At 34.9% G+C, this 26,582-nt stretch overlaps 3 protein-coding genes and 1 non-coding gene across 6 annotated transcripts in view; 3 read left to right on the forward strand and 1 right to left on the reverse strand.

The window, feature by feature from the left end:
• Positions 1-6,257: 6,257 nt before the first annotated feature.
• Positions 6,258-7,912, forward strand: LOC661849 (skin secretory protein xP2). The gene is made up of 2 exons (XM_008198126.3): positions 6,258-6,397; positions 6,578-7,912. Exons 1-2 carry the CDS (start codon positions 6,386-6,388, stop codon positions 7,721-7,723), a joined length of 1,158 nt encoding a protein of 385 aa, XP_008196348.1. The 5' UTR covers positions 6,258-6,385; the 3' UTR covers positions 7,724-7,912.
• Positions 7,913-12,969: 5,057 nt separating this feature from the next.
• On the reverse strand, positions 12,970-14,217 carry Prosalpha5 (Proteasome alpha5 subunit). 2 transcript variants are annotated; one of them, XM_968024.5, is made up of 4 exons: positions 14,102-14,217; positions 13,703-13,974; positions 13,448-13,653; positions 12,970-13,397 (listed from the first exon to the last, which is right to left on the reverse strand). In XM_968024.5, exons 2-4 carry the CDS (start codon positions 13,972-13,974, stop codon positions 13,147-13,149), a joined length of 729 nt encoding a protein of 242 aa, XP_973117.2. In that variant the 5' UTR covers positions 14,102-14,217; the 3' UTR covers positions 12,970-13,146. The 2 variants fall into 2 exon arrangements, with proteins under 2 accessions (XP_973117.2, XP_008196349.2); XM_008198127.3 differs by having other exon boundaries at positions 13,703-14,042; positions 14,102-14,189.
• A 128-nt stretch (positions 14,218-14,345) lies between these two features.
• LOC103313840 (uncharacterized) lies at positions 14,346-14,935 on the forward strand. Its single transcript, XR_010333408.1, has 2 exons — positions 14,346-14,595; positions 14,644-14,935. It is a non-coding gene; the product is annotated as an uncharacterized LOC103313840 (transcript).
• A 2,701-nt stretch (positions 14,936-17,636) lies between these two features.
• The window catches only part of Wnt2 (Wnt oncogene analog 2), a 29,742-nt gene continuing 20,796 nt past the window's right edge, over positions 17,637-26,582 (forward strand). Inside the window, exon 1 of one of the 2 annotated variants that reach the window (XM_015982142.2) lies at positions 17,637-17,803. In XM_015982142.2, the coding sequence (XP_015837628.1) occupies positions 17,742-17,803 (62 nt within the window). In that variant the 5' untranslated portion in view covers positions 17,637-17,741. Of the gene's footprint in view, positions 17,804-22,284; positions 22,807-26,582 lie in introns of those variants that run through there. The other variant, XM_008198129.3, reaches the window with a different exon arrangement.

Consider the following 26,582-nt stretch of genomic DNA (forward strand, 5'->3'; position numbering starts at 1 on the left):
ATACGTCCTTATTTTTATGTTGAAAAAACATTACGATAGATTTTTTAAACTGCAACACATAATATTTTTGCAAAATTTGACAACCCCAATTAAAATCAAGCAAATACAATACAAAAAATAATTATCTCGGCACTAAGAAGTGATTGTCGGTTCAATTTTTATACTTGAAAGCCCTTTTTGGAAAGCTTTGTTTTCAACAAGAATTAGGAAAATTTTACAGATGATTTGACTAAAAACGAGCCAGTGCAAAAATATTTTGAAAAACTAAAAATTCATTATAATCCTTGACAGTGTTTCAGTTTTTTTGCATTTTTTTGCATTGAAAGCCTATTTGATAAGCTTTGTTTTCTACAAAAATTAGACAAATTTTACGAAAGATTTGTCTAAAAAAAGCTAATCCTCAAATACGTATTTTAAAAAAAACACCAAAAAACTCATTAAAAGCTTTAAAAAATGATTATTAGCCTTATTTGCGGTAAAAATCAGAAAAATGTTACTAATGATTTCTGCAAAAAAATATGTATAGGTGTAATACAGGAAATTCCAAGAGAAATTCAAATAATACTAAAGATGACACACTGTTTATTATTAGTATTATTCCTATTAATTTTACTACCAATTCTGGTAAAATTTTGCATGTCAAGGCAGAATGTTGTTAAGTTTCAGTAACTCCAATAGCCCTTTCTTCTTCTTCTTCTTCTGCGGAATTTTTATTTTATCCTTGTAGTCTTGTACTACAGTTTTATTCTTTTATTTACCGCTAGTCTAGGTTGTTTTGAACTCTTTGTATTTTTTTTTCAATTTTTATTATTTTCTTACTCGCTATTTTATCGTCTTTACTCCTGCCGATTCCGTCTATACTACAGACTCTAGTCAACTTATTTTACTTATTTTAATTTAGAAAATTTAAATACCGTAGAATTTTTCAAAAAAAAAGTTTCTTCATAGATACATACTGTGCAGCCCATCATTATTTTCACTTTTGATGGCTGTTAAAACCAAAGCTGTAATTAAAAAATCATTGCAAGAAGCTGATGACAGTCATCCAACGTCTTATTGTGTTGACAATGGCCCTAATGACCTCACGGTCTTTGCCTATCCGGCGATGGCGTGCGTAAAATTTCTTTAATAGCAGTTTCTGCACTCCGCTTATTAACGGTAGAAGCGTCCATCCCTAATTCATCTATTTTTCGTCCGATATCACGAAAAAATAATTATAAGCCCCCTCGCCCATGAAAAAAACGTCTACAGCCGAGCAGACGTAGATTTGTGTGTCATTAGCGCAAGATTTGGCAGATGCACGAGAAAACCGCACGCGCATTTTTCAAGAAACGTGTCAATCGCCCGGAGAAGTATCCCCAGGACGTCGCCCATCCGCCCATCAGTCTTGTCTCAATTAGCTCCATTCAAGCCCATAAAACCGCTTTTTTATTAATGAGCCAGGTAACGAAGTTGCATGGAAGTTAACGCCGATCGCTTTAATTTTATAACTTTTTATGACTTCATTGCTTATCCTTTTCAATTACACTGATTGCGGGTTTATTAGCCCCGAGAGCGGGTAATCGGTCATGTATAACAACAGCCGCACTTGCGGTCGCGCTACACCGACTCCATTTATACCCTCAAACATGTCAACATTCGCCAAACAGGCCATTATCACCGAATAATGCGAAATGTGACTCCAGAGGCCCCGATAATAAAGAAATGTCGCCCCTGATGTGGCCGCCAGCAATTAGCCCCTTCAACCTTGGAGATAACGGCAGATGTGAGTCGCGTGCGACAATTTTCCAAAAATTGAAAAAATAAATTAAGGCGCTCTGGACACGAACTGAAACCTACGAGCAACATTTTTATACACACATATTTTTAGCAGCTACATTATCTAATCTTGATAGTTCCTTAATTAAGATATAATTTAAGTAGAGCCATAATAGCAACATGTTAATCTTGATCTCAAATTAAGTCCGTTTTTACTGCAGGAGCGGACTGTCGCTCAGGTGAAGAAGGGATGTGTTAACTTTTTAGGCGGTGATTTTTGACAGATAAGCTGCACCCGGCTCGTGTTATTAAAGAGCACGAGTCAGCGACTCGCTTTAATAAATTTCACGCAAAAAATACGGCAATCTGGGCCGGTAATTGCATCAAATCAAAAGCCACTAAATAAAACATTGCGCACTTGCTGTCGGCACCCCTTCGCCAGTTATTCAGAACCACCATCCGTAACCACAGCACGTTGGCACTTCATTTTAAATGAATTATGGCAAGTGTACATCTGTGGGTGGTATTAAACCGCTCCTATTACTGATTAGATTTCGACGAAGATTTCAGCTCTTCTACTTGTTATTACGAAGGATAATAGGAAAACTTTCACAGATGAGAAAGTGCTGTTTGCTAAACATGATACGACGGCCAATGGGTTTCAGTCATGTGATAATAACACCGTAATTAATCCAGGCCGGATTAAATAAGACGGATATTACTGTTTACTGTTTGAAAATAGAGGAAAGCTCGTGCTTAGTGGCTAGGAGACCGTCCGCACACCTGACGGGTGTAATTGGGAAATGGGGGTTATCGGAACATCTTTGACAATTTATTATTTACGTACACGCATTGTTATTAATTACAATTACATATTTAGGGACCAATAGGCTACAAAAACCCTAATTCAAACTTGTACGTATCAATTAATACAAATTGAATTCTGTTTACTTCCTCTAATCACGACTTCTAATTAAAATTTATGTAGAAGATTACAATGCTATTTTATTGCGAAAATCGTTAAGCTCTACATAACTCGAGGTCAGATATTCTGCACAAGTTAATTATTATAATAATATTACTTCTATTGCGTAAAATGAATATCTACCCATTTCATGGTTTTGTACAGACCTTCTTGGAAAATAGAAAATATACCACCGGTTTTTTTGTACGTTAGTCTGTATTAATTACAATTATTCTAAACGTATTCGTATGTGTTGATGTTTGGGGCAAAACATACCTACACTCCGACCCTCTGGTAAAGGTACCATTCACTAACAATTAAATGCCGCCTATGTTGAAACCGAGATGGTCATTGATGACTTGTGAATTGTTACGACCACTGACAGGTGAAGCTTTATGCTCCTTCAGAAAGTGAATGGATGGATAAAATTTCGCTTGCCCTCTTTGTCAGTCAAAACTTTATTGAAAGAACTTTATTATTTAATAGAATAATCAGAACAAAAGTCGATGTCTGCTGTCTGGCGCGTTCTATAGAAACCGGGTTAGAGATTTTTTGTAGTAAACGCGTAGTTGTATTTCTCCGGGAATAATTGCCCATGCAAGCCACTCCACTCTAACAGTTTCCTTAGTTTAAAACACTTACTGAATAACAATTTATCTCGATTAGCTTTAGCTAACTGATTGCATTTTAATATAATTTGAACCAAATTGATTGGCCCCTATACCAGAGTATTACTTTTTATCAAGAAATGTCTTATTTGTTGGTACCACTTAATTAGTGACACCTGCAAGAGCATTGGAAAATAAGCAAATCAAATTAAACTGAAAGCAAATAAATAAATCAGTCTTCGTAATTTTGAAAGTTTTAATCCAGTCCTAATTGATCCACTTTTTTATTATTAATAAATCTATTTTTAATATAAATTTTCTCTGTTTTATAGAGCTGATATTAAAACAGTTTGTGGTTCACAAATTAGTTAAATTGAGTCGTCCATTATGTAAATTAATGACTTCATAAAAGTTGCTCATTAGTACACTTTGTTCGTCAAGTGCATACGTCCATTTCAATTATTAAATACGAATTAATTAATCCCAAGATAAAAAATTCGGACCAATTAGCTTAGATAAAAATGCGAATAAGACAGGCATGTTTCCAATTTACCGGACAAAACAATATTTCGTGATTTATTATTTCTGACCTAAAACAGCGCATGATTTATGCGATTTATTTATCACGAGCCAATTTTCAATTAGAATAATTGACGTCGGTGAATGTAAAATTTACGAAACGATGTCGTTACGATACCATTGTTATTGTTAATCTTGCAATGTGGACGCATGAAATCATATTTCAGTAAAGGAAACCTCCAGGAATATGTAAAGATAAGTCGGGTGAAAGTACATTGAAACAGACCTAGTTACCAAATACAAGGCCTCGGACCCAATTAGAACAAAGGAGATCATTTCATGATTTACGATAAAATTCTGAACGCATCCTTGGCAAAGAGGACAATTTTTCGTAATTAAGGCCTTACATTGTTTTGTTACACAATTATTGTAATGCCAGTTTATGTACTTCCGGTAAACTAAACGTTCAGTGTCTGAAAAAATATTTGCTGACACTTTCTAATACCGCTTGATCATTATTTCCATTGTTATGGGAAAAACTGAAATGGCAGTGACAAAAATCATGCCCTCTCGTGAAAATTAACACTTTGTCATTTGCTGGTTATTGCTCGTCACACCTGTCATGCGGCCAAAGCTGAAATTACACACAAAAGCTCATCGCTTTCATGAAAATAAAATATCGCCCACCTGCAAACTCTTAATGCAAAATAATCTGAAATTAGTCCTTCGTCCTTCGCAAGCCCACAATAAAATTAATCTCGAAAATGAAACCATTAGTTGATAATTTGAAACGAAGCTTAACGATTGTCTCAAATTTACACCTGCAATCATTTTTCACTACCACCATAAAACTTTTACGATTTTTTTCAGCAGTCGCGACAATTTGCTTATCAGCGCTTTAAATTTTACGTTATCTCGAACTCGCCACCGAAATATTTGCGCAGCGACACAAATCAAAATTTAAATTTTCCTGCGAGTGAAACGACAAATTTCACAACGCAATTTGTTGCGCCAATTACTTTAATTGCCTCCGGTAGGAACATTTTACTGCAGTTATACGAGAACTTGTATCAGAGATAAACTTTGATTTGAAGATTATTATTCAGAATGCTACACCCTAATGGCTGGAGAAGCGTTCTTGAAACTTAATTACCGATTTTGATTTCGTAAAAGAGGAATATTAATGGAAAGAAAGTATGATCGTGCCGTGCCGGTGAATGTGAACCAGAATTTATGCTAATTCGCTGCGAGAAAAAGTTAAAAAGAAAAAATTCTTACATAAAACCTTGCTCTTAGCACTTTTCGTACCTTGGCGCTAATATCCGAATGCACCTTATTTTTCACAACCGATCCCAGGAGCATCAGCCCCTTTAACAGTAAACAACATTCTAATCACGTTCGCAACTTTTACTCGCGTTTTGTAAAAATCCTGCAATAAATTATACAAACACCTACGGTCAATTATTTTCCACAGGACTATTCTTTTGAATCAAATTAGAGAGAGTCTGGTTCACTTGCATAATTCATAACATAACGAATTTTATGTTAAATGATTTTTAAGGACGTTGCCCCAGTAAAATCACTCATCGTTTCAATCCTAAATTGGAAAATCAGACTAATTAACGTTCACATTTTTAGACAATTACAAAGTATAATTCCTGCTTTTTCGCCCAATAATTACACGCGTCTATTGCTAGACTTTATTAACGACTTTTGGAGTGATTAAGACAAGAAGAAATTATGCCAATCAATGCAGTTTTTCCATTTACCCATTATTTAATATTATTACAAGAAGTCTGAAATGTTAAGTATGCCTAGAAGTTTAATCGTGTCTTTTTTCTACGTCTTAAATAACTTTTCCTGGTCTGAGCACCCAGAACTGTAACACAGTGTAAAAAAAGTTCTAGATTTTATTTAAATTTTTGTTACGTTGCAAATGTAGGTCTACTAGTTATTCAAATTAGACTAACTAATCAATAAATGCAAGTAGGTAATACATGTTATGACTGGAGACGTAAATAAATAATATTGAGAGTAACATGAGGTTTCAAAGTATCATTAATCAATTATTCCGCGTAATGTATGTAGTTCACTTTTTTCTGCTGTTAATCATAGATTTACTTTTCCCATGATGATTACTTGCGCCTTCGTAACAGTTATGATTGCACCAAGTGCATAATGATATTAATCATTTTAGAATGTAGTATAAATAAAATTTTATTTTGGTACTCCTCACTTGATTGATTTATTTATTTAAAATACCAGAAGGAAAGTAGTAAGATATATTTTCCACTTGTCCTACATTTGGAAATTTTTGAGTGTGTTAAAATCCAAGTGTTTGTTTATCTTGAGCGAAATGTAGCAGCACCTAATAAAGTCGGAATCTAAAAAAATATTGCATAAGAAGATTTAACGGATGTGGAAGTGAAACCCTCTGGTGGTGAACGACTGTTACACATGAGAAAGTACGTCTACGGTACCATATAAAAGCCTCCGGCGCGGCTTCAACGGCACAGAGCCTTCCACATCTCCAATCATGAAGGCCTTGGTGAGTACTGCATCGTCCTAGTGCAGTGATTTAGTGAACTAGTGATAAAAAATAGTGAATCAACGTCAACGTGAAGTGAACAAATTAAAGGATTACCGATTAATTTGTGTGAATTGCGTTGATGTTTGTTCACTGTTTTTTAATTTTTTTAATGTCATGATTGAGTTTTGTCTTGTTTAGATTGTACTGAGCGCTGTGTGCCTGTGCGTGGCTCTAGCTGCTGAGCCTGAAAAGAAAGAGGCAACGCAGGAGACCAAGAAACAGGATAAACGCGGGCTCATCGGGCTCGGCGATCATGGAGGATTTGGTGGCGGAGACTTGGGTGGACACGAGTTCGGAGGCGGTGGCGGAATTGAGCTCGGCGGCGGCGGCGGCGGCTTCGAAGGCCATGGGGGCTTCGAAGGCGGCTTCGAGGGCCACGGTGGGTTTGAGGGTGGAATCGGGGGCGGTGGCGGTGGCGAACACGAGCACCACCACCACGAACACGTCAAGACCATAGTGGTCGAAAAGAAGGTCCCAGTGCCCTACACTGTGACCAAACACGTTCCCTACACCGTGGAAAAGAAAGTACCCTACGAGGTCAAAGTACCCGTTCCACAACCCTATACTGTGGAGAAGAAAATCCCCGTGCCAGTCAAGGAGTACATCAAAGTACCCTACATCGTCCCCCAGCCCTACGAGGTGATCAAGAAGATCCCCTACGAAGTCAAAGTTCCAGTGCCAAGGCCCTACGAAGTCAAAGTCCCCGTTCCCCAACCCTACACCGTCGAAAAGAAAATCCCAGTTCCAGTCAAAGTGCCCGTACCACAGCCCTATACCGTCGAAAAGAAAGTTCCGTATCCAGTCAAGGTAGAAATCCCAGTCCCACAACCCTACACCGTGGAGAAAAAGGTCCCTTACGAAGTTAAGGTTCCTGTGGATAGGCCCTACCCCGTGCACGTACCCAAACCCTACCCAGTCACTGTAGAAAAGCACATTCCGTACCCAGTCGAAAAACCAGTGCCTTACGAGGTTAAGGTACCAGTCGACAAGCCCTACCCCGTCGAAGTACCCAAGCCGGTACCATACCACGTCAAAGTACCCGTTCCTCAACCCTACACTGTTGAGAAGAAGGTGCCAGTAGAAATCGAGAAACCCGTACCCGTACCCGTCAAGGTACCTGTAGATAAACCATACCCCGTATACAAAGAAATTCCATACCCCGTAGAAAAACCAGTACCCTATCCTGTAAAAATCCCCGTGCACATACCCGTTAAGGTCCACCACCACCACCACGAAGAGTCTGGTGGCGGTTTTGAAGGATCTTTCGGCGGAGGGTACCACTAGTTGTTGTTAGCTCGTTATTAATTGTTATGTAATTGCTATTTTTATACTTGTGCTTGTTAAATTTCGTTTCGACATTTGCTCAAATTGAATCATTTCCTCATTAAATTCATAAAGCGTGCAGTATTATTACTTAGAAACTGTGTTAATTAGTATAATTTATCTACTTTTATAATAAATCATTTCTACGTACGACTGCGTTTTATTTTTACGGCGATATTTACTAGAGCAACCAACAGCATGTGTTTATCGAGAAAGCGCCGCTTTAAATCGAAAGTATTATTACTTAATTAGTAATCTGGTGTTTATAATCATACACATTAGTGAATATAGAAAGTTCACATTCAGATTCTAGAACAAATGTTTGGCTAATGCGTATTTTTCAACTCGTGTATGTACGTACTTCGATTTAGAACAGTTACGGAGAAAGTGGAAAAGAAGATGGTCGGTTATTCAACAACGTCTGCTCGTATTGACTATTACAGCACACGATTCCGCGATCAATTTAGAAACTTGATTCATGCCTTTCTTCACTTTTAACAATTAGTTAAGGACAGTCCAGAAAACTCAACTTTATATAACAGCCATCACTCAGAATAGCAAAATCGGCGAAAAAATCCTTACATGCAGGCGACAGTAATTATTACATCCGCATAATCTAAATTTCCCGCATACTTTTCTATTCACTGGAAACTAACATCTTATACGAATCGTACGTTACACAATAATTTCATTATATCTGCTAAACTTTCAAATAGGATCTTACTTTGTCGTGTGTCAATCCGCTGAAAGGTGAAAGATTGTTATTAATCACGTGCTGCGCTAACAGGCAATACTTTGTAACATGATTTTCCGGTAAAAACACTTCTTGTCGCCAGTAATTATTTTATTGCACGTGAAGATAATGTGGGTTGCTGCTTGAAAAAGGCATAAAATTCAAAGCAATGACCGGAGGCATAACTGTCACTCTTCAATGAGAGTGGGCATACACTCGAGATTTTATGATACGGAGTTGCTTTCGCTTTTAGTGTTAAATTAAATTAGATAAAAAATAATAAAATGAGTATTGTGTTACTCGCTCGAACTTAAAAGCGCAGCTTGTGCAACTCCAAATTATGAAAATATTGAAGTAATGGTGTCATCTGAAACAAAGACGATTTCTATATTACTGCAGCAATAAGAAGTGAAACGCGGTGCAGCATTTGTTATTGCCACATGATAGTCCCTGCTATTTGCGTAATAAAATATTATAAAGTCTAATAAGAATGCCATTTGACAAAATGCAATAAATCATTTCCAATTATTAGAAACTTTGTTTTAGTCGTTTAGTACCAGAAGCGGTCGTTTGTTTCCATAAAACTGAAAAAATTTCACCGCATTGAATAATGTCCGATTGGTAAACTTATTAAGCCTGTAGCACATCTGCTGCTCTTTCTAATCGTAATTGGATTTAATTAAACACATAACGCATTGCATCACATTCGGAAGAAAGTCGTTGCGACCAGTTACAACAATTGATGAGTTTGTAAAATTCTTGTTTCAGCACCAACTGACACCATGAAGTTTGTTTACCAGCATTCAGGATTTAAAGATTAATTGACGAGTGACTATTTAATAAATTAACAATTACAACAGCCACAAATTTCTTCCTAAATTTTTATCAACATATTTAATCAAACCGGTGATTATTTAAGTAAGTGGCTAATTTTCTCACACTTTGCCAGGTGCTCCGAACATTTTTTAGTATCAAACGAAGCAAGCAATTGGTGGTTTGATGTTACGTGTTTAGGTATTGGTGGTTTAGCTAAACGCACATAATTATAGCCAAGTTTGATAAATGTGTTTTGCTACTGATTAACCAACCACCTCAAATTTTGTTGTTATTTGTTGAAAATTGGGACAATCTGATTATGTAAAATAAAATCATAGAGATTAAGTTTCGCAAGGCAATACTAGTTTTTCGTCCAGCTTGTCCCAATTATGTTGGGTACTCTAAAAACTCGTCTTGTGAAAATAATACAAGGTGTACATTTATAATAAGAATCAATACGGGGAAGAAAACAATGGGATAATTCGCTGAATTACTGATAAATAAATGTTTGCTTTATCAGATCAGCATCGAATTTGTGATTGTTCGCATTGCCGGTGTTCATTTGAGCGAATTAAGTTGGGAATTGTGGGTATAAAGGAGTCGTCCCATGGTGCTCTGTCCACCGAAGATAGCGGCCACCAAGCCAAGTCAACCGTCTCTTGTCACTGCATGAGTAGAGTCAATCCCTGGCACGTGCCCTAAACGAATCCTTGTCAAACTACAACGCCCTGATAGATTAGCAATGTTATCTCTTGTCCGGCAAAATTACGCAAAATTTATTTAATTTGAGCACAGCGTCCATTTCGAGCTTCCGATTGGTATCGGGATTTCTGGTAATTGCCGGTTTGACGTCAAGCTTTCGCCATAGAGCTTCCCCACAGAGGCACTTCTCGCCAGTTCTTATCACAACATCGCGTAAATTGAAATTCATTCAAGCTAAATGATCAGTCTAGTCTTGGCTGAGCTTCCAAAACGGCGACCCGACAAAATGTTTGAGCGATTGTACATGTGACAGTTTGATTCTGGTTTCAGTGAAATGGTGCATGGTTTAGGAGGATTTTCCATTTTTGAGCATTAATTGAAAAGCGGCCGCCGTTTATTTTTAACCCCGCTAAGCGCCCACGCCGTTATCAACTCCAGTTTCATACCGCTACGTTTTTGTTTCGCGGGGTCGTTTATTTCACGTCTGAATAACGACGAAATTTAATTTTTTATTGAGCCCCTCTGTTGCCTTGCCGCAAAAAACTCCATTACGCGTTGTCACAATTTTTAAGGATGCTAAAGCGGACTTCATATAAACTTATAGTATTTTTGTAAGAACGTTCCTAACGATAAAGACCTGTTGATTCTCAACGTAAAAAATGCAAATGCAAATATTTCCGATTAACTGAATAAGAAAATTAAAAGCGCTTTTTGGAAAAACAACACATTTCCTTTGAAAATTAAAAAAGTTTTTGCTAATAAAGCAAAAGGCCAGAGTCATCCTTTAGAGTTTGGGGAGCTTTAACTTGGTGTTGAGCTAAAATTAAAATAGGATCGATTTTGTTGGGGGCTGGTGGCGTTTTCCGGGGCGAAATCGGGAAGCGTCTCAGGAATTGGATGGCAAAGTTATGACAGGCTGACGGTAGCGGATCGTGGTCGGCGAGATTGAGGACACAGGAGGGGTGGGCGCTTTAATGAGTGATTTAGCGGCACAAAGCGAGTCCCTGGAGGCCTCTATCAGGCGAGACCAGGCGCCGCTGTGCTAAAGCGAAGCGCCCGGAGATGTACAAGTGTGCGAGAAGGCTGTTCCACCTCACAAGTTCCGCTCGTCGCTAATCCGTACTACTTTAATCATCCAACTATCATTAGAGCATCTACGCCCGGATTCCGGATTATTACTGCTACCGGAAATGATTAGTGTTGCACAACTCTCATCATAAATATCTCCCACATATCGGGGAATTCATATCAGTGAAAGTGCTCTCGATGGAAATGAAAATACTCTCGCTTTTAGGTCGAGAATTTGAAAATGTTTTTTGATTTAATTATGTCCTTTTTTGTCTACGAAAGGCAAGCAGATGTGAGCAATCTTGCTTGCCTGCGGGACGACACGTTCGCTGAATTTACTACAAGAAATAAACACGAAATGTCATCGGAATTTAAAGACACGCCATTTGGGCCTCAATAATTAAGTGTTTATTAACAACGTACAAATCATCGAATTACATTTAAGAAGATATTAAAACAGAAAAAAATTAAAACAATGGCATTGAAAACTAACAGACAGCAATTTTTTGAGCTTCTTGCAGCTGATCGATAAGCTTCTCATTCAGCAACACCTGAAATATAGTAGATGCAGTGTGTTTCACACAACTTACGAGACCTCCGTCTAATGTATACCTACCCACAAAAACCATTGTTTCATTATAGTCATGATTTATTTTTCAGAAACAATTATAACAATTATAAATACCTAGGATGTACCTAATTGTACCCATAAATATAATTTTTTTTATTTACTTGTTTACCGCTGTTATTTTCTTACGTGATTTCAGCCTTTTCTGAGTAATTCTTAAGACAGAGTCTCATTATTTTACAAAACTTCGTTTAAAGATGTATAGTATGATGTTTCAGCACATTTAGCTCTTACACACCCTGATTTGTGCATGAAATAATTTATTAAGTATTTGTCCTCTGAAATCTTTATAAAATAAAATAAGAGACAGTCTAAGAAAAGTCGGACAGTTCTGGCTTAAACTAATAAACAACTTTCGCGGCGTTGGTTTTATTTGTGATTTCTTTGTAAAAGCCGTCATTGTTATTTGTTTGTAAGTTCTTAAATACATTGCTGAATAGAAAAAGGAACATCTTTTTCAACATTAAAAATCTTACTTTTCAAATTACTTACGACTGTAAGAACTTTTTGTCAATGATTTTGTATTAATAAAGAAAAAACATGCACAATGTTATAGAAAGAGAAACGAACAAAGCAATAATTATATTTTAGATATCGTAAAAAGAATAACTACGTAAACCTAATCAGCAATAAAAATAAATTAATAGTTGCAACTTTTAATAACACAAATTAAAAACTATTATGTATGTGAATAATTTTTTTGAAAGTCATTTCACCGGATAAATGCCATTTAAATTTTTACTCAAACTTACTTATAAATCGACTTTTTTGTCACTTTATTATGACATACTTAAGAAATTATTGTCGACATAACATTCTTACAGTTTCTTTAAATAACATTTGGTCGTTAACTGTAATAGTATGCAAATCTATTTTAATAAAGTTTAAAAAACTCTTCTTCTAAATTTACTCACAATGAAGATTTGGTCTGGATTCTTATTTAAATTATTATGGTTGTTTTAAATAAGTGAATAAAGGCAAGATCAAATTATTAGCAAACTTTTTGATTAGCTTGATTAATTAATTATGCTGTAAGGCCGCTCAACTGTAAAAATAATTATTGGGTATGACGGACAGAAGCAAAACCTGAAAAAAGATGTGGGTTCCACCTTTTATCCACTATCTGAATCTCCTTGGATAAAATGAAAATGTGTCTAGTTACGGTAATTTCGCTATGCATCACTAATTAGAGTAATTAGCGATAGTTATGAGGGTTAGGAAAAAAGGTCCAGGAAGCAGGTGTGGTAAGCATAAACGTAATGATTTTCTTCTTAATTATTTATTGTTCCAGTAGAGTGAATAATAACGATATTTAAATATGTTGTTAGCAGAGAACATCGTTTTGATGGAAAAACAGTAAAAATGTAGTTATACTGGTATAGAAAAATAAAACAGCTTGTAAAATAAAAACGAGCAACCTCCTGCCTTTGATATAAATTATGATATTTTAGAAATTACCTCCTCCACCTGTTCCTTACTAAACATATGAAACAGTGCACCAGGAGTCATTGTCATGACTTCAACATTTGAAGAATTCAATTTCTCTTCCATCACTTGCTTAAGAATTGTTAGTGCCGCTGTTGTTGCTTCACTTAGTGTCATACTGCGGTGGTAGACCTCCTGCAAGCTTTGCTGAGCCCCTTCTGAACCAGATCCAATCGCCTTGGCATCAAACTGAACGAATGTACCTATAGTGAAAAAATAAAAAACTTAGATTAACATAATTATTAAAACCAACCAGAGGGATCCATATGGTACAACTGGGGCCCCTTTTCGTCAATCCCAGCAAACAAAATGGCAACACCAAATGGCCTTGACATTGCTGCACCATCATCGTCAGAATCGCCAAATTGAATCGCTAGATTCGACACAGCTTGGGCACAAGATTCCACACTCATGTTTTCGTTGTAGACAAACCAATGGTTTTGGCATTCCACACGTGCCCTGGCATAATTTTGATCAACTACATTTTTTTATTTTTTTTATTATTTACCTATCAATCATTGTTCTAGAGTCTGCCATAAGGCCAGACACGGCACAACCAATATGTTTATCAACTTCTACAATTTTTTCTATTGTTGTGGGCTCCATTAATGGGGAAGTTATGCGCTTCTCTACCGCCAACACAACCCCCTCACTAGTGCATATTCCAATAGCGGTGGAACCCAATTTGATAGCTTCGATAGCATATTCCACTTGGAAAAGGCGACCTTCAGGTGAAAAAGTGTTCACACCTCGGTCATATTCACTTCTTGTGAGGAACATCTAAAAGTTTTTGTGAGGTTATGTCACAAAAAATGACTCTGCATGCAATAAATGCAGTCAAAATCGGACTAAACCATTAGTTATGTAAGAACATTAATAAAAAACATAAGTTATAAGTAAAAATTACCTTTATAATTGGATTAATTCAAATTTTTCTAAATTCAGGAAAAAGCCGACGATGACAAACCAAAACACGATTTTCTCACCAAGTCAGTGTCGCCAATGCTACAATAATGATATTTTAAATTATGAGAAATTAATTCTTATTATTTTAAAATCTAAGTTATCCTTCAATTCAAACACTGTATTGTAAAAACGTGTTTGGGATTGCACAAGAGCAAAAAACAAAGGTCCTTTTACATATTATCTGGCTCTTTAGAACCTTTTTTAACGTAGGGTTGGTGCTTGATTTTCAAATTTGACACCTAACCTTTAAAAATTAGCCAAAATAGTATAAAAATTGTGAGCTTTTTCGACGTGAAAATAAATTATGTTTAGACCAATATCCGTAAAACTGGAAACTGTCGATGAATACCTGCAGCAGAATGATTATTCCGCTCTTGAACTTTACTTAAAGAAAGAATTTAGGCTGGAAAAGGACGAGACAGGTGTCCCCCTAAAGTAAGTTTTGTCCTTATTAAGAAAAATTTGGAAGATTTAGTTTTTCAGGATTGAATTTTCAACTCAAGCTGTGGATTTGCTACATAAAATTTTAAAGACACTTTCTGAGCAAAGCCTAAGCAAAAATCATGAAGGAATCATAAAAGAATTGTTTAGGAGTCTAAGGAATTATGTTATAAATTCAGACGTTCAAAATTATTTAGTTAATGACGAAAATTTTCTACCGAATGTGTCCAATTTTATGAACTTACAGTCTGAAGTGATACAAAATGCATTCCAAATTATTTTACAATTTTTGTTTAATTTAATAATATCAAATAAAAGTGCTGTGGATAGAGTATATGATGTGTTTTATCCTACAATACTTTCACTCTTGAAAGACAAGAAAAACATTTACGAAACGTCTGCCCTTTTATATAACATGTCTTTATACAAGGAATTGAACATGGATTTTGACACGTATTCTTTTCTCCTTGAACTTTACGACTCTCACAATAGTGTAGAATATTTGTACTTCATGTTAGAAAAACTAATAAGTGATTGTAATTTTTGGAATTATTACTTAAAATTTGAGATTAATAAGAGGGCAGCAGTGTTGGGCGTAATCAGAGATAAACAGATTAAAGGAGAGGCATTAAATATACCAGTAACGGGTTTAAAAGTGTTAACTAACCAATTTGTAGCGTCTGGTAATATTATTTTTCAAACAGTTCAAAATAAAGATTCAAGTTTGGAAGCTTATGAGATATCGCAGCTTGTGCAAGTCATATCGTCTTTCTGTAGTAATGAAGATTATTTAAAAGTGCTACAAAGCGATAAAGATCTATTAATCAACTCTGGTGTTTTATTAATCAATATCCACAGACTAGGAAAAGAAAGTGAAAATTGTTTTACTTCAATACTGAATTTGTCTGAAATTAGAGAACCTAATAAAAACATCCAAGAACATCCAGCTTTCGGATTTAAGGCGGACTTGATAAGGATAATTGGTAATTTGTGCTGGAAAAACAAAATTATGCAGGACTTGGTAAGTTGAGTAAGGCTGTTACACATATACTTTTTTTTAAATAATTCCTTACTCAAACTTTTTCTCTATGATACAAACGTTTTTTTTTCTTTTGAAACTTTTTGGTTAATGTTATGCCCCTATTTATTCTTTGTTTTTAATTGTCAGACAAGAGAAGCCGAGCTCATTCCAGTTATTTTGGACTGTTGTAACATGGACGCAAGAAATCCTTGTATCCTTTTTTATTGAAAAGACAATACAGAATTTAAATAAGAGATAATGCCTTAATTTATGCAGTCATAATGCAATGGGTTATATTGGCCGTGCGTAATTTGTGCGAAAACAACATGGAAAATCAGAAAATTATTGCTGAGTTGCATCAACAAGGAACTGTTTCTTCTTCAGTGCTGCAAGAATTAGGAGTAACGTTAGAGAGTGATGGCGACAGAGCTATAAAAATTGTATCATTAGATTCATTGCGAAAACAGAAATAAAATGTAATTTATAAATTATGCTTAGTTAATAAAGTTTAGAAAACTGCTTGTACAGGATGTGTGTATTATTGGTTGTATATATTAGAAATAAAGTTTTTAATTTTGTGGTAAAGCCTTTTATTTTTTACCCAAAGATTATAATATGCTGAATTGATATGTAGCTATAATAGCTATAAGAAAAATAAAATAACGTAGTACTTAATAGTGATTAAACGTCAAGGAGGAACAGCGTTCAGATGATACGTATCTTCTTAATAAAATTATTGTTTTTTGAACCGTTTCATTTCAGATTAATAATACATGTAACCAAAAAACCTGAAGCAACAAATATTGTATAAACCTGTTATTATTCAGGTAGCAACAACTTTAAATATAAACTATTAGATTAATTTACTAATTATATTAGTAACAATATCAAAGGTTACAGTTTTTTTAATAACTCTTGGCACTTATTTTTAGCATGAACTTTAGAATCCCGTATGTTCTTATTTGATATTATTATATAAAGTGAGGTAAATTGAAAATTTTTGTAAAATAATTTAGATCAGCAATTATAATTTACATAAGCATGTCTTAAGCGGAATTTCTGGTGCGGTCAAGAGATAGGTTGGTCGCTCTTATTCTCAGTAACAATTAGTAATCTATTGCTTACCTTAGTACAAAACATCCTCCTTGCAGGGGAATGCTATTCTTAGTTTAACAAATATTTAAATCATGTTTATCAAATAGAAAATAAAATGAGTACATCATTTTTAATGTTTCTTCACTTTAGTTGTGAATTGTGCACACTTGTTCTCACGCTTATTGTTTTATTACTCACTTTAATTGATGCAATCTTAACCACCTGCGGTATGCACATTTAATTAATAGATCATAGAAAAAATGTTAATACAGAAATGACAATTATTTATTGCAAATTAATTCTCGAATTGACTGCAAACGTTTGCAACATAAAAATCGCATTATACTTTTTATTCTTCTTGGATCCATAAGCATCTGCTGAGGATATTATGTTACTGACAGTAACTGACTAGGGGGTAAATACCTAACGTTTGTAGCAAATTAGCGTAACAGAGTATAAAATCTAGGGTAACCTTTACATTTTCAAACATGAGTCACCGGAGATAAACCGATCTATACAAAGAAAATCTTATCCCTCATGTAATTCGAAACTTGCGGTCCCAATACCGGAATTTTACACAACTTCTAACGAACTCATACCACTCATTACAGCCAACTATATCCTTATTTTGTAACTTGATAACAAGGAAGTTTACTCGCCCAGCTAATTTAAATTCAAGTAAACGCGTTATTACGTTTCTAGTTCGTATTGAAACTGGGGGTAATTTTGGTTTAAGTGACATTGATGAATCACTTTGTTTCAATGCTAGTTTTTCAACTCCTGTAGATATTGCTAATTACAATTTGAAAACGAGCTTTTTGGTAACATCTGGAAGACGAGAGATTCGACAATGGAGAGGGGTTGATAAGCTTGCGTATTGCATCCGTGGGCTATCATGGCCCGTATCAGGTGTAAAGTTAAACTTGAGAACAGTAGCGGTCGTAATGTGCGATGATTACGTTTTCCGGTAAATAATTAAAAAGAACTTATCATGAACCCAGATTTTGACGTGTACCCTTTGTAAATGGACTATGGAATACCCAACTTACTTTACAAAAATATGGAACTAAATTTAATTTGGATTTGGTAAGAGGTGTTAGCTGTAATGCGTTTTTAATATTGTATTTTTTTCGTAGTCAAATATTTTAACAATAATTTACATGTGTCGCCTATACTTCAGTCAAAATTAATTTCAGTTATTTTATTTAGAACAAAAAAATTTTACAAACTCTGTTTCTGCGTACCTCTCTTATCATTTTACCATCTCTTGACTCTAGTTAATGTAAACATGAAGTTAATTAACGTACACACCTTGGACGTGTAGTTTCACTGTACTCGCAACTAGAAAAAATACAATTTTCATGAAATTATTTTAATTTTTAAATTTAGTAGAGATCACGATGAAATAAATGGAATTAGTATTGTAATTACTACAAATGAATAAATGATGATTACAGATTATAAGAAGTAATCAATAGGTATTGATAAATTTATCAAGAATATTTAGGAAAAAAAATCGGTTACAGTAATTTATTATGATTCTATAATTATGAAGAACTGTTCCATTAATTTGAGCTAGAGGAGTATTAAAAGTAGAATATTATTTTTGGAATTTCCTTGTGATCATATGCCTACCACATCACATACTATAATTTTCCAGAAAAGAACTATCATTTGCTATGGGTTTTTATTAATTTGTCGGTGTTTTTTGCATTGTAAAATTTTGATTTCATAGTCTAGACTCATTATTAGGTTCATTAATTGATGTAGTAGAGATGTAAAAAAAAGTATAGGTAGGTACTTAAAAACTAATATTAGAAATAAGAGTGATTTAAAAAACTGAAATATTGTAAAAAAATTGTAAATATTGTACGAGCGTGTGTACTCGTAGTAATGAATTTAGCCAGCATTCTGTACGTACGTTAATTTACACAAGTGTATATAAAGAATTTATAATATAATGAATTACTTAGATAAACGAACCACGTAAACTGTGTTTATCTCTGAGATAAGAGCCAGGATGTATAAAACAATGCTCCGAGACATTCACAAAATTAGGTTCCGTCATCTCGCTGATACGCAATTGCACGATGCACGTAAAAATCTCCTCAAGTTTCCTTTTGTTATTTTTTTTTTCAACCAGATTAGTGAACAAACCCCTTTGTTAGCCGGCTAATTTAATGAATCAACCGGAATGCATAACTCACAGTGTCACTTGTAAAAAAAATCGAATCCTGATGATGCTGCGATGTAAAAATGTTCCGAAAATAGAATTCGCCAATTAAATGAGCTTCTAATATCCGCTGGCCCGGAGGCATTCGACTCATGTGAACGAACTTTAAGGATACAAGGCATTGCATCAAGACTTGAAAATAAAAACAGAAACAACCGAGATAACCACAATGATGTCTGAAATATGTGACATTGCCTCTTTTTTACGTTTCCGTCGTGACGACAGATTTTTATGATACAAAGTTGTACACGCACGTCGATTACAACGTCACAATGAAATACTTGCGTTATTAACTTAAACATAGATATCACCTGTAACATACAACACGTTTCGCGATTGTTTTAAAGCACTATTAGTCACAATGCTCTTGCAGGTGTTTGAAGCAAAACATGGACGTTTTTAACAGAACCAGAAAATCAAATAAATTATATTTCTATCACTGCAATTTACAAAAATTATAATTTCAAAAAAAAACTAGACAAGACGAATTGTTAAAAAAATTTAAAAGGGTTTTCTGAACAAAACTGAAAATTACGCAAACGCTTAAATTAATCTGGACACTGCAAAAAACTAACTGGTATGCAGGCGCATCAAATAATTTAACTTTGGTATAATTTATAATTCTTAAGCCCGTTAAAAAGAGACTAGTTTCCATAATTTATTGATCTTTCAACGTTTTTTGGATTAAAACTCGTTTAAAATTATGAGGAAACAAAATCTCGATTAATAAAAAATTAACAAGTCAACACTCACAAATTTTAGAACGTTTTGTATAAAAAATATAGGAATCTATCAATAAAGAAATATAACAACCTAAAATTTAATTAATTAGTGCCTTAATTAAATAAAAGCTGCTCCGCAAATGAACAAATGAATTATTAGCAAAAACGTTTTTGTTTTATGCCGTCACACATTTTTTAATAGGTTGGAAAAACATGATAAAAAATAATAAAATTTAAAAGCTCTATCAATGGAATATCATCTTTACGCAAAAGACTGGGGTTGGTTAAGTTTCAGTCTGTTATCCTTAGTTCCATCATAATAGAAATAAGCTCCAAGTTCTTGTCTACAAGAATTTTTCCGAATTATAGGGACTCTTTTATCAAAAAACTTCTAAAGATTTCTTTTGCACTTTGTTTCATACCATTACTACTAAATCACAAGCTAAACAACATAAATTACTCTATTTTTTTAAGAAGTCAATTTTCGTACCAATTTTCTTAAATTACAGTTAAAGCAAAATTAAAATAAACATATAGGTAAAAATTATTTTGCGAGAACTTAAACTCAATGAATAAAAATAAATAAAATTTTGGTAAAAGAAAATTTGTGTGATTCACTTCCGGGGCAGTATATTTCTCATTTTGCCCGTTTCATCTTTTATTTGGTCAACTCAAAATATAAACTTTTAAAAAAGACGAAAATTGCGTGCACAGAAATCAAAACTTATTTGGAAGGTTTATAAAGAATCTGGCATACTTTCATTTAAAACAACGGTGGTGTAACGGAATTTAGGAAAAAGTGCCATTTAACAGTTGTTAGAATTTGCAACTGGTCAAAATAATCTTAAATTGGAATAGGTATTACGATAATAGATAATTAACAATAACGGATTAAAACTTGTCTGGCAATAACCAAATACAGTCGTAAATTTAAGCCACGTAACTCTGGCGGAAATATACTGCATTTGTGGCATCACTCACGCTGGCGTTCCTTTTATTTCGTTTATAATATTCGATTTCACGCCAAGCCAGAACGCGATTTCATGGTGAAAATTTGGAAGTGATTGAGTCAGTACAAGGTTTGACTGGCCCACAAAAGGGACTTTTTAATGAGTTTTTTGTTGCAAGCTTTGTGGAAAGCAATTCCGCAGGTATTTGTTCCACCGTATCTTCCTTATTAAATAAAACGGTTCCATTGTATAGACATTCCACGCCAGACACGAAACCCTATGCACAGGCACAAATAACATCAAAATGAAATTGTTAAAAGTGAAGAATGTGGTGCATTTTCTCGGAGACTCCGATGATGGGGCAGACGACGAACCCGGCGAGCATCTATAATAACTAGTCTGGAGTGCTTCTGGCGTTTAGATAAGTCGATATCCAGTTAACATCGTGAATTATGTTGATCAGATGTCTGATAAAATGAAGGCTGTTAGCTGAGTTGACATTCTGATCTGGTGGAAACTGAAAGTTTCTTATGAAGAAATTAAGTGGAGATTTATAATTATTTAGAACGAAATGGGTAATTTATTTTTCTAGACGTTCCGAGGAAGCATAAATCGGGCAATTTGCATTAAAACGCACTAAAAAACGTCACATTTGAGTTGGTTTAATTTTGTCGTAATTTCACTCACTCCGGAACGTATCGCTCGATAACGCCTAATCCGGGAAACAAAACTAACGCATTATGCGCCGAGACACCCTCGGATATATTAATGCGTCCAATATGCCTTCGAAATGATAAAATGTTTTCAAGAACATCATGTGTAATATCTCGTTAGGACGCATTGTGCTCTTCGGCGCAGTCTGTCTATAGTGATTTATGCTGGTACGTCGGTTATTAATGAATATCTAGCTTTTCATAATATTAAATATACGGATAATTAAAGGTTGGTACACGGTCGGAGGGGTTTGTGGGCTGTAGTTCCGCTGCTTTGTGCGCATCGGAAGTAGAAAATGCAGACCGGACTCATTCATTCATTCATTGTTATAATCAACGGGCATTTTTATATTATGTCATAACTTTTATTTTTGGCGCACGCACCCATCGCTATGGGTGAAATTCCCAGATAATTGTAAACAATGGCTACATGGAAAAGGCGTGCTGATCCCGGCTTTTCGCTAACAATTAAGAGACGACAAGCGGCAATTAATAATCAATTTATTGGCCGCTGTATCTGTGCCATAAAATTTGCCTCAAAAAGATGCCAATCGGCTGTTAGTCACGACCAATAAAACATTTTTCCGGTTTGCGTGAAATAAATGTAAAAGGTCTCACATAATTTACCATTAATTTATCGATGCATATTGTTGGACGCGATTATTATGATAATATATTACGAGGTTTTATTTTAGTAGCGTATGCGTGTAATTTATAATCGTTTTATCGCATCTAATTCGTTGTAAGTAGCCTCTCATCGAGTGGTTCTGGCACAAACCTGTTGCAAAACTGCGTTCTTTTGGCATGGCACCCAGAACTCGATTGAATGTGGTTAATATAGTGTATAACTTGTAATTATCACCTACATAGTAAAGTAGGGTTGGTGGGGTACTGTCGTCCTGGATTGGTTGTTCTCTCAGGTACGTTAAGCAGGTGATACAGACACAAGGAGTACACGGCATCACTGACCAAGTATCGGTCCATCCGCATCTCCAAACGCACGCGAATTCGCCCAAGAGGCCGCGAACGGTTCGAAGTCGTCCGAAGGAGCGAAAAGATGCGATGGGCTCGAGCCCCATGTCAATCGTTGCGTTTATTACATAAAATACAAATAATCCCAACAATGTTTAATGCTGTCATAACTTCGTTAATAACAAGTTAAACAATGGTGGTTTACTGCATATCAAATAAAGCTGTATATTGCCGTCGTTCGTTGAAATTTTAGATAGTGACATTTTGAAGCTGGGCGTGGAAGACAGCGTTTCCGATTTTGTTGAAAAATTTTACTTTTCAATCGCAATGATTCGTCGGCTGTGTGATGTCATTTAGGATTGTGAAGTGATGTTCAGTGATGATTTGTGAAGGTGATAAGCAAATGAATTGGCTGAGGACTCAGCATGCGCCCTAGTGCTTTTCCTCGGAAAATCTTCGCACTTTTTGTGCATGTGGTCCTTTCCGCACAGTTTATCAGGTGATAATTGCACACTTTCTAACATTTAGTTCCACTTATCTCAACATTGGCGCCAGCCGAACCAATTAACTGTACCCAAACAAACGCTAATTTTCATTTATCGACCAAAAAACATATTTCAAATTGTTACTTTAATAATATGACAGTTTTCGTTAAAACCGAGCACTGCCACGGAAATTTAGTCCACGTTGCTCCAATTTTCGTAAATAAATATTAGCGAAACCTAAAGTAAATTTATATAAAATAAAGATTACGTCAAAAATCTAAAAGGATCAAATATTTTTACACCATAAATGCAAATTATTGAAATGCAAACATTATAAAAACAACAGTTGATTAAAAAATTAAAGCGAGTAATAGGACTTGATTTACTTTAATCGTTCAATCGAACCCTATTATCTTTTTCAGTTTTACCGCAAGTCACCTTTACCCAATTAAGCAGTCAAAATTGTGGCTAAAATAAATAAGGAAACCCTAAAACTATTAATTAAATATTTCTGGAGGCATTTTTGCGAAAGATAATAACACTTATTGTAATTGCAATGCAGTGTTCCACAGATTTCACTTGGAAACCCACTTTGTTATCAGCGAATTATAGAAATTAGTTATATTTTTAGATAGTTTATGTGTTACAAGTGAACTTAAATCAGCCTAATGGTGCATAAATCTAGGGAACTTTCGATTATTTCCCACACTTCACCTAATTACATTAAGGTAAAATGACTGCAATTTTCCGGCTTGAAACTATCCATTATATAATTAATGGGAACCTATATTAAGTGATCGTTCACTCACCATCTTGATAAGAGTCCAATAAAAGTGAAACTGGTCGTACTTCTTTGCTAGGCAACAATTCTAAATTTTTGCAATATTTCAGAAAAAAAGTTTCAGAAATGTTTTAATCGACTCGGTTGATATTTGAGGTCTAATAGTTCCTAATTAAATATTGGCTTTTAATTAATTAGAGATATCGTTTCAGTAAAATTGGTCCTGAGCCTGTTTGGAAATTAATGTGGTAATAAAAAGTGATGTTTTGAATATAAAATTAGTATAACTCTTGATACACGTCAGGAATTTGTATATTTTTCCTTTATCTTAATTTAATTACAAAACTTTAGACAAAGAATTTGAAGAGTCTGCAAATTGGCTGTAGCTTCTCATTTCTTAAGCATAAACTGGTCGGAGGTAGGATTTTTCACAGACAGAAGTAGTAAATTGTTATTAATGCTTTGTACTTTCTCGACTATTGTATTTATGATTTATGTTAGCGGGCAAAGAAGTCGTGTATCTTTTAAAATAGGCACATTTCAGAGATTTAATTAATACCTGGGCAACATTTGCTGACTAACCAATTTGAGTCAATTAAGAACTGACCCGGAGTCTCAATAAATCACGCTAAAAACAATTGCGTGCTCTTGTTAGTTGAAGATTTTCACCTCCTGGAGCGTCGTTGACAGCTCTATTTCGTTGGGTTTGGGATTTATTTACGGCCGGTACTGGCACATAATCCAATAAGAGCCGCAAATTATCGGGGGCTCTTGTCCAAAAATGTACCGAGATCGAGTCAGATTTGCGTTCTCTTGCTTGAAGCTGGTTAGGCGACGTCGTGTTGTGATGAGATTAACTGTGTTGACTTTACGGTTATTTGAAAAAGATCTGGACTGTGAATGAAAGGAATTAGTATTTACTTACGTGGTTGCACATCGTTTCTCGCAGAGTTCGTTGTGGTCTGAAGTAAAATAGTGTCGACCTTGCCGGGGCCATAATTTTTGGAAGTCGATGAGTTTCGTCTTAATTATACCTCTGAGGTTGTTCTGCATAATTTGAGGGGAATTCTGGGGTGATCCGGAGGACCTAAACCGCAATTATGCGATTTCTCATCACTGCTTTGTCCGTTCTTTATCGGAGGATAATTGGTTGTAAATTTGGCCATATCACAGTCGATTTAATATTCGCTCTTGCAACAGCACGTATATTATTTGCATGTTTTATATAGTCCCAGACTCTCATAAAATTTAAATAGGTATGACAAAAAAATATTATTTATTCCACTCAATTTCCTCCTGAATATTCAATAGGGGTATCCTCGGTTCGATTTAATATAATTTTAAATTTAAGATTTTTCCTGCTTCTGGCCACTAAGCCGGGAATATAATAAGATGGGGCTTTTTCCCAGTAAAGTCACATTAATTGTGCACAACAATAGGCGAGGCAACAATACCAATCGAATGCCGCAAATCATAAATGAGCGATAATTCATTGCTACATTACCACGTTCAGTAACTAAAAGTAGACATATATACGACCCCGAACTATTTTTATTACTTTGACTTACTGGAAACTTGTAATAAGTTGTCACATTAAATCACTGGAAGCTCAAAAGCTTGATCCATCCGTAAAAATGATTATTATCATCGCCTAAAAATCTCCGGTACTTATTTATTACAACTTTTTATTATTTTCTTTCTTTTAGTGCTTTTTTATTACACGTAGAGGTATTTGTTAAATACTCATAAAATTACAGCTCGCAACATTAACTTTTCTATGACATTTATGTTTTAACGACATGTTAATGTACTCCCAGCTCCTATATGACATTATTAAATATTCCGAATTGTTATCTTATTAATTGGGCTTCCATTTCATTTTATCCTTTCAAAAGGCATAGACCGGCTTCCAAATTGCGTTTATGGCACTACTAATCGACGCAGTAAAACAATAAAACCGAGAATGAATTGTGACTTAATTGCACTCGATCCTATAAAAGATCATCGGTTGTTCTTTGATTTCCTGCTTTTTATCCAGCCATAAAGTGTGTGGGCACAGAATGAGATAGTTCAAAGTGTTTGCTTTGCCAGAGGCTTCATTAAAGTGTTTCAGGCGCATTATGATCTCAACTCCTGAAATATGGAAGTGGTCAGAGCAATGAATGCAAACGACTTGCTGCAGTGTTTACAATTAGTCCGGCATTTTAATGAATATTTCAAGTAAAAAACGAGCCAGTTTAGTAATTGAATGCGCCTCGGGTGTGATCATAAATCATAAAACAATTTTCAGTTAAAGAAGTTATCCTGAATTACTTTTTCAGTTGCCATCATGGCTGTCCTAACAATTCTTTTTATTCGGAGGGAATTAGACATTCCGTCCTCCTGAGAACCAGTTCGCTCAGACTTTTTGCTGCTGGAGCATCTTTGACATGCCTGAATATATTCTTTCTACAAATGTTATTGAAAGAATTGTGGTTCCTGGCACAGCAGATATAAAAAGCCTAAATCATTATTTCCTTCCAACGACAAAAGCGTTGCAGGAATTGGTTTTTTTACAGCACTAAGGCCCCGCTGCTTCTCAAGCACTGATTTCTTTTATTAACTATACTCTTCCACATTGTCATAATTTAGTACAAGTACTTTCAGCTCGGTGTAATCAGCCTAATTTGAATTCATTTATTCAGGTTGTCGCTTTTTTATTTTTCCCATAAGTTATTTTGTTGACTCTCCAACCTATAATGTAATTTGTAAAACCTGTATCACATAATAAACATAAATGTTTCATATCTAATAAAAACTATATTGCAAGTCCATATCTTCAGGAATGCTTTCAGTGGAAAAAATACATCAAAATACCTCGGCAGATCTGATGAATTAAATTAATCACGGGCGAGTTTCACTTCTGCGTTTTATTAGACAGTAATTGACATAACAATTTTTGTGTTAAATTATTGCCGCAATAAACGTCTGAAAGCTGCCATAAAAACCAAATTAATTTTTGCTCACATA

The sequence above is a fragment of the Tribolium castaneum genome, chromosome 3 (genome assembly GCF_031307605.1).
Source record: "Tribolium castaneum strain GA2 chromosome 3, icTriCast1.1, whole genome shotgun sequence".
NCBI classification, from domain to species: domain Eukaryota; kingdom Metazoa; phylum Arthropoda; class Insecta; order Coleoptera; family Tenebrionidae; genus Tribolium; species Tribolium castaneum.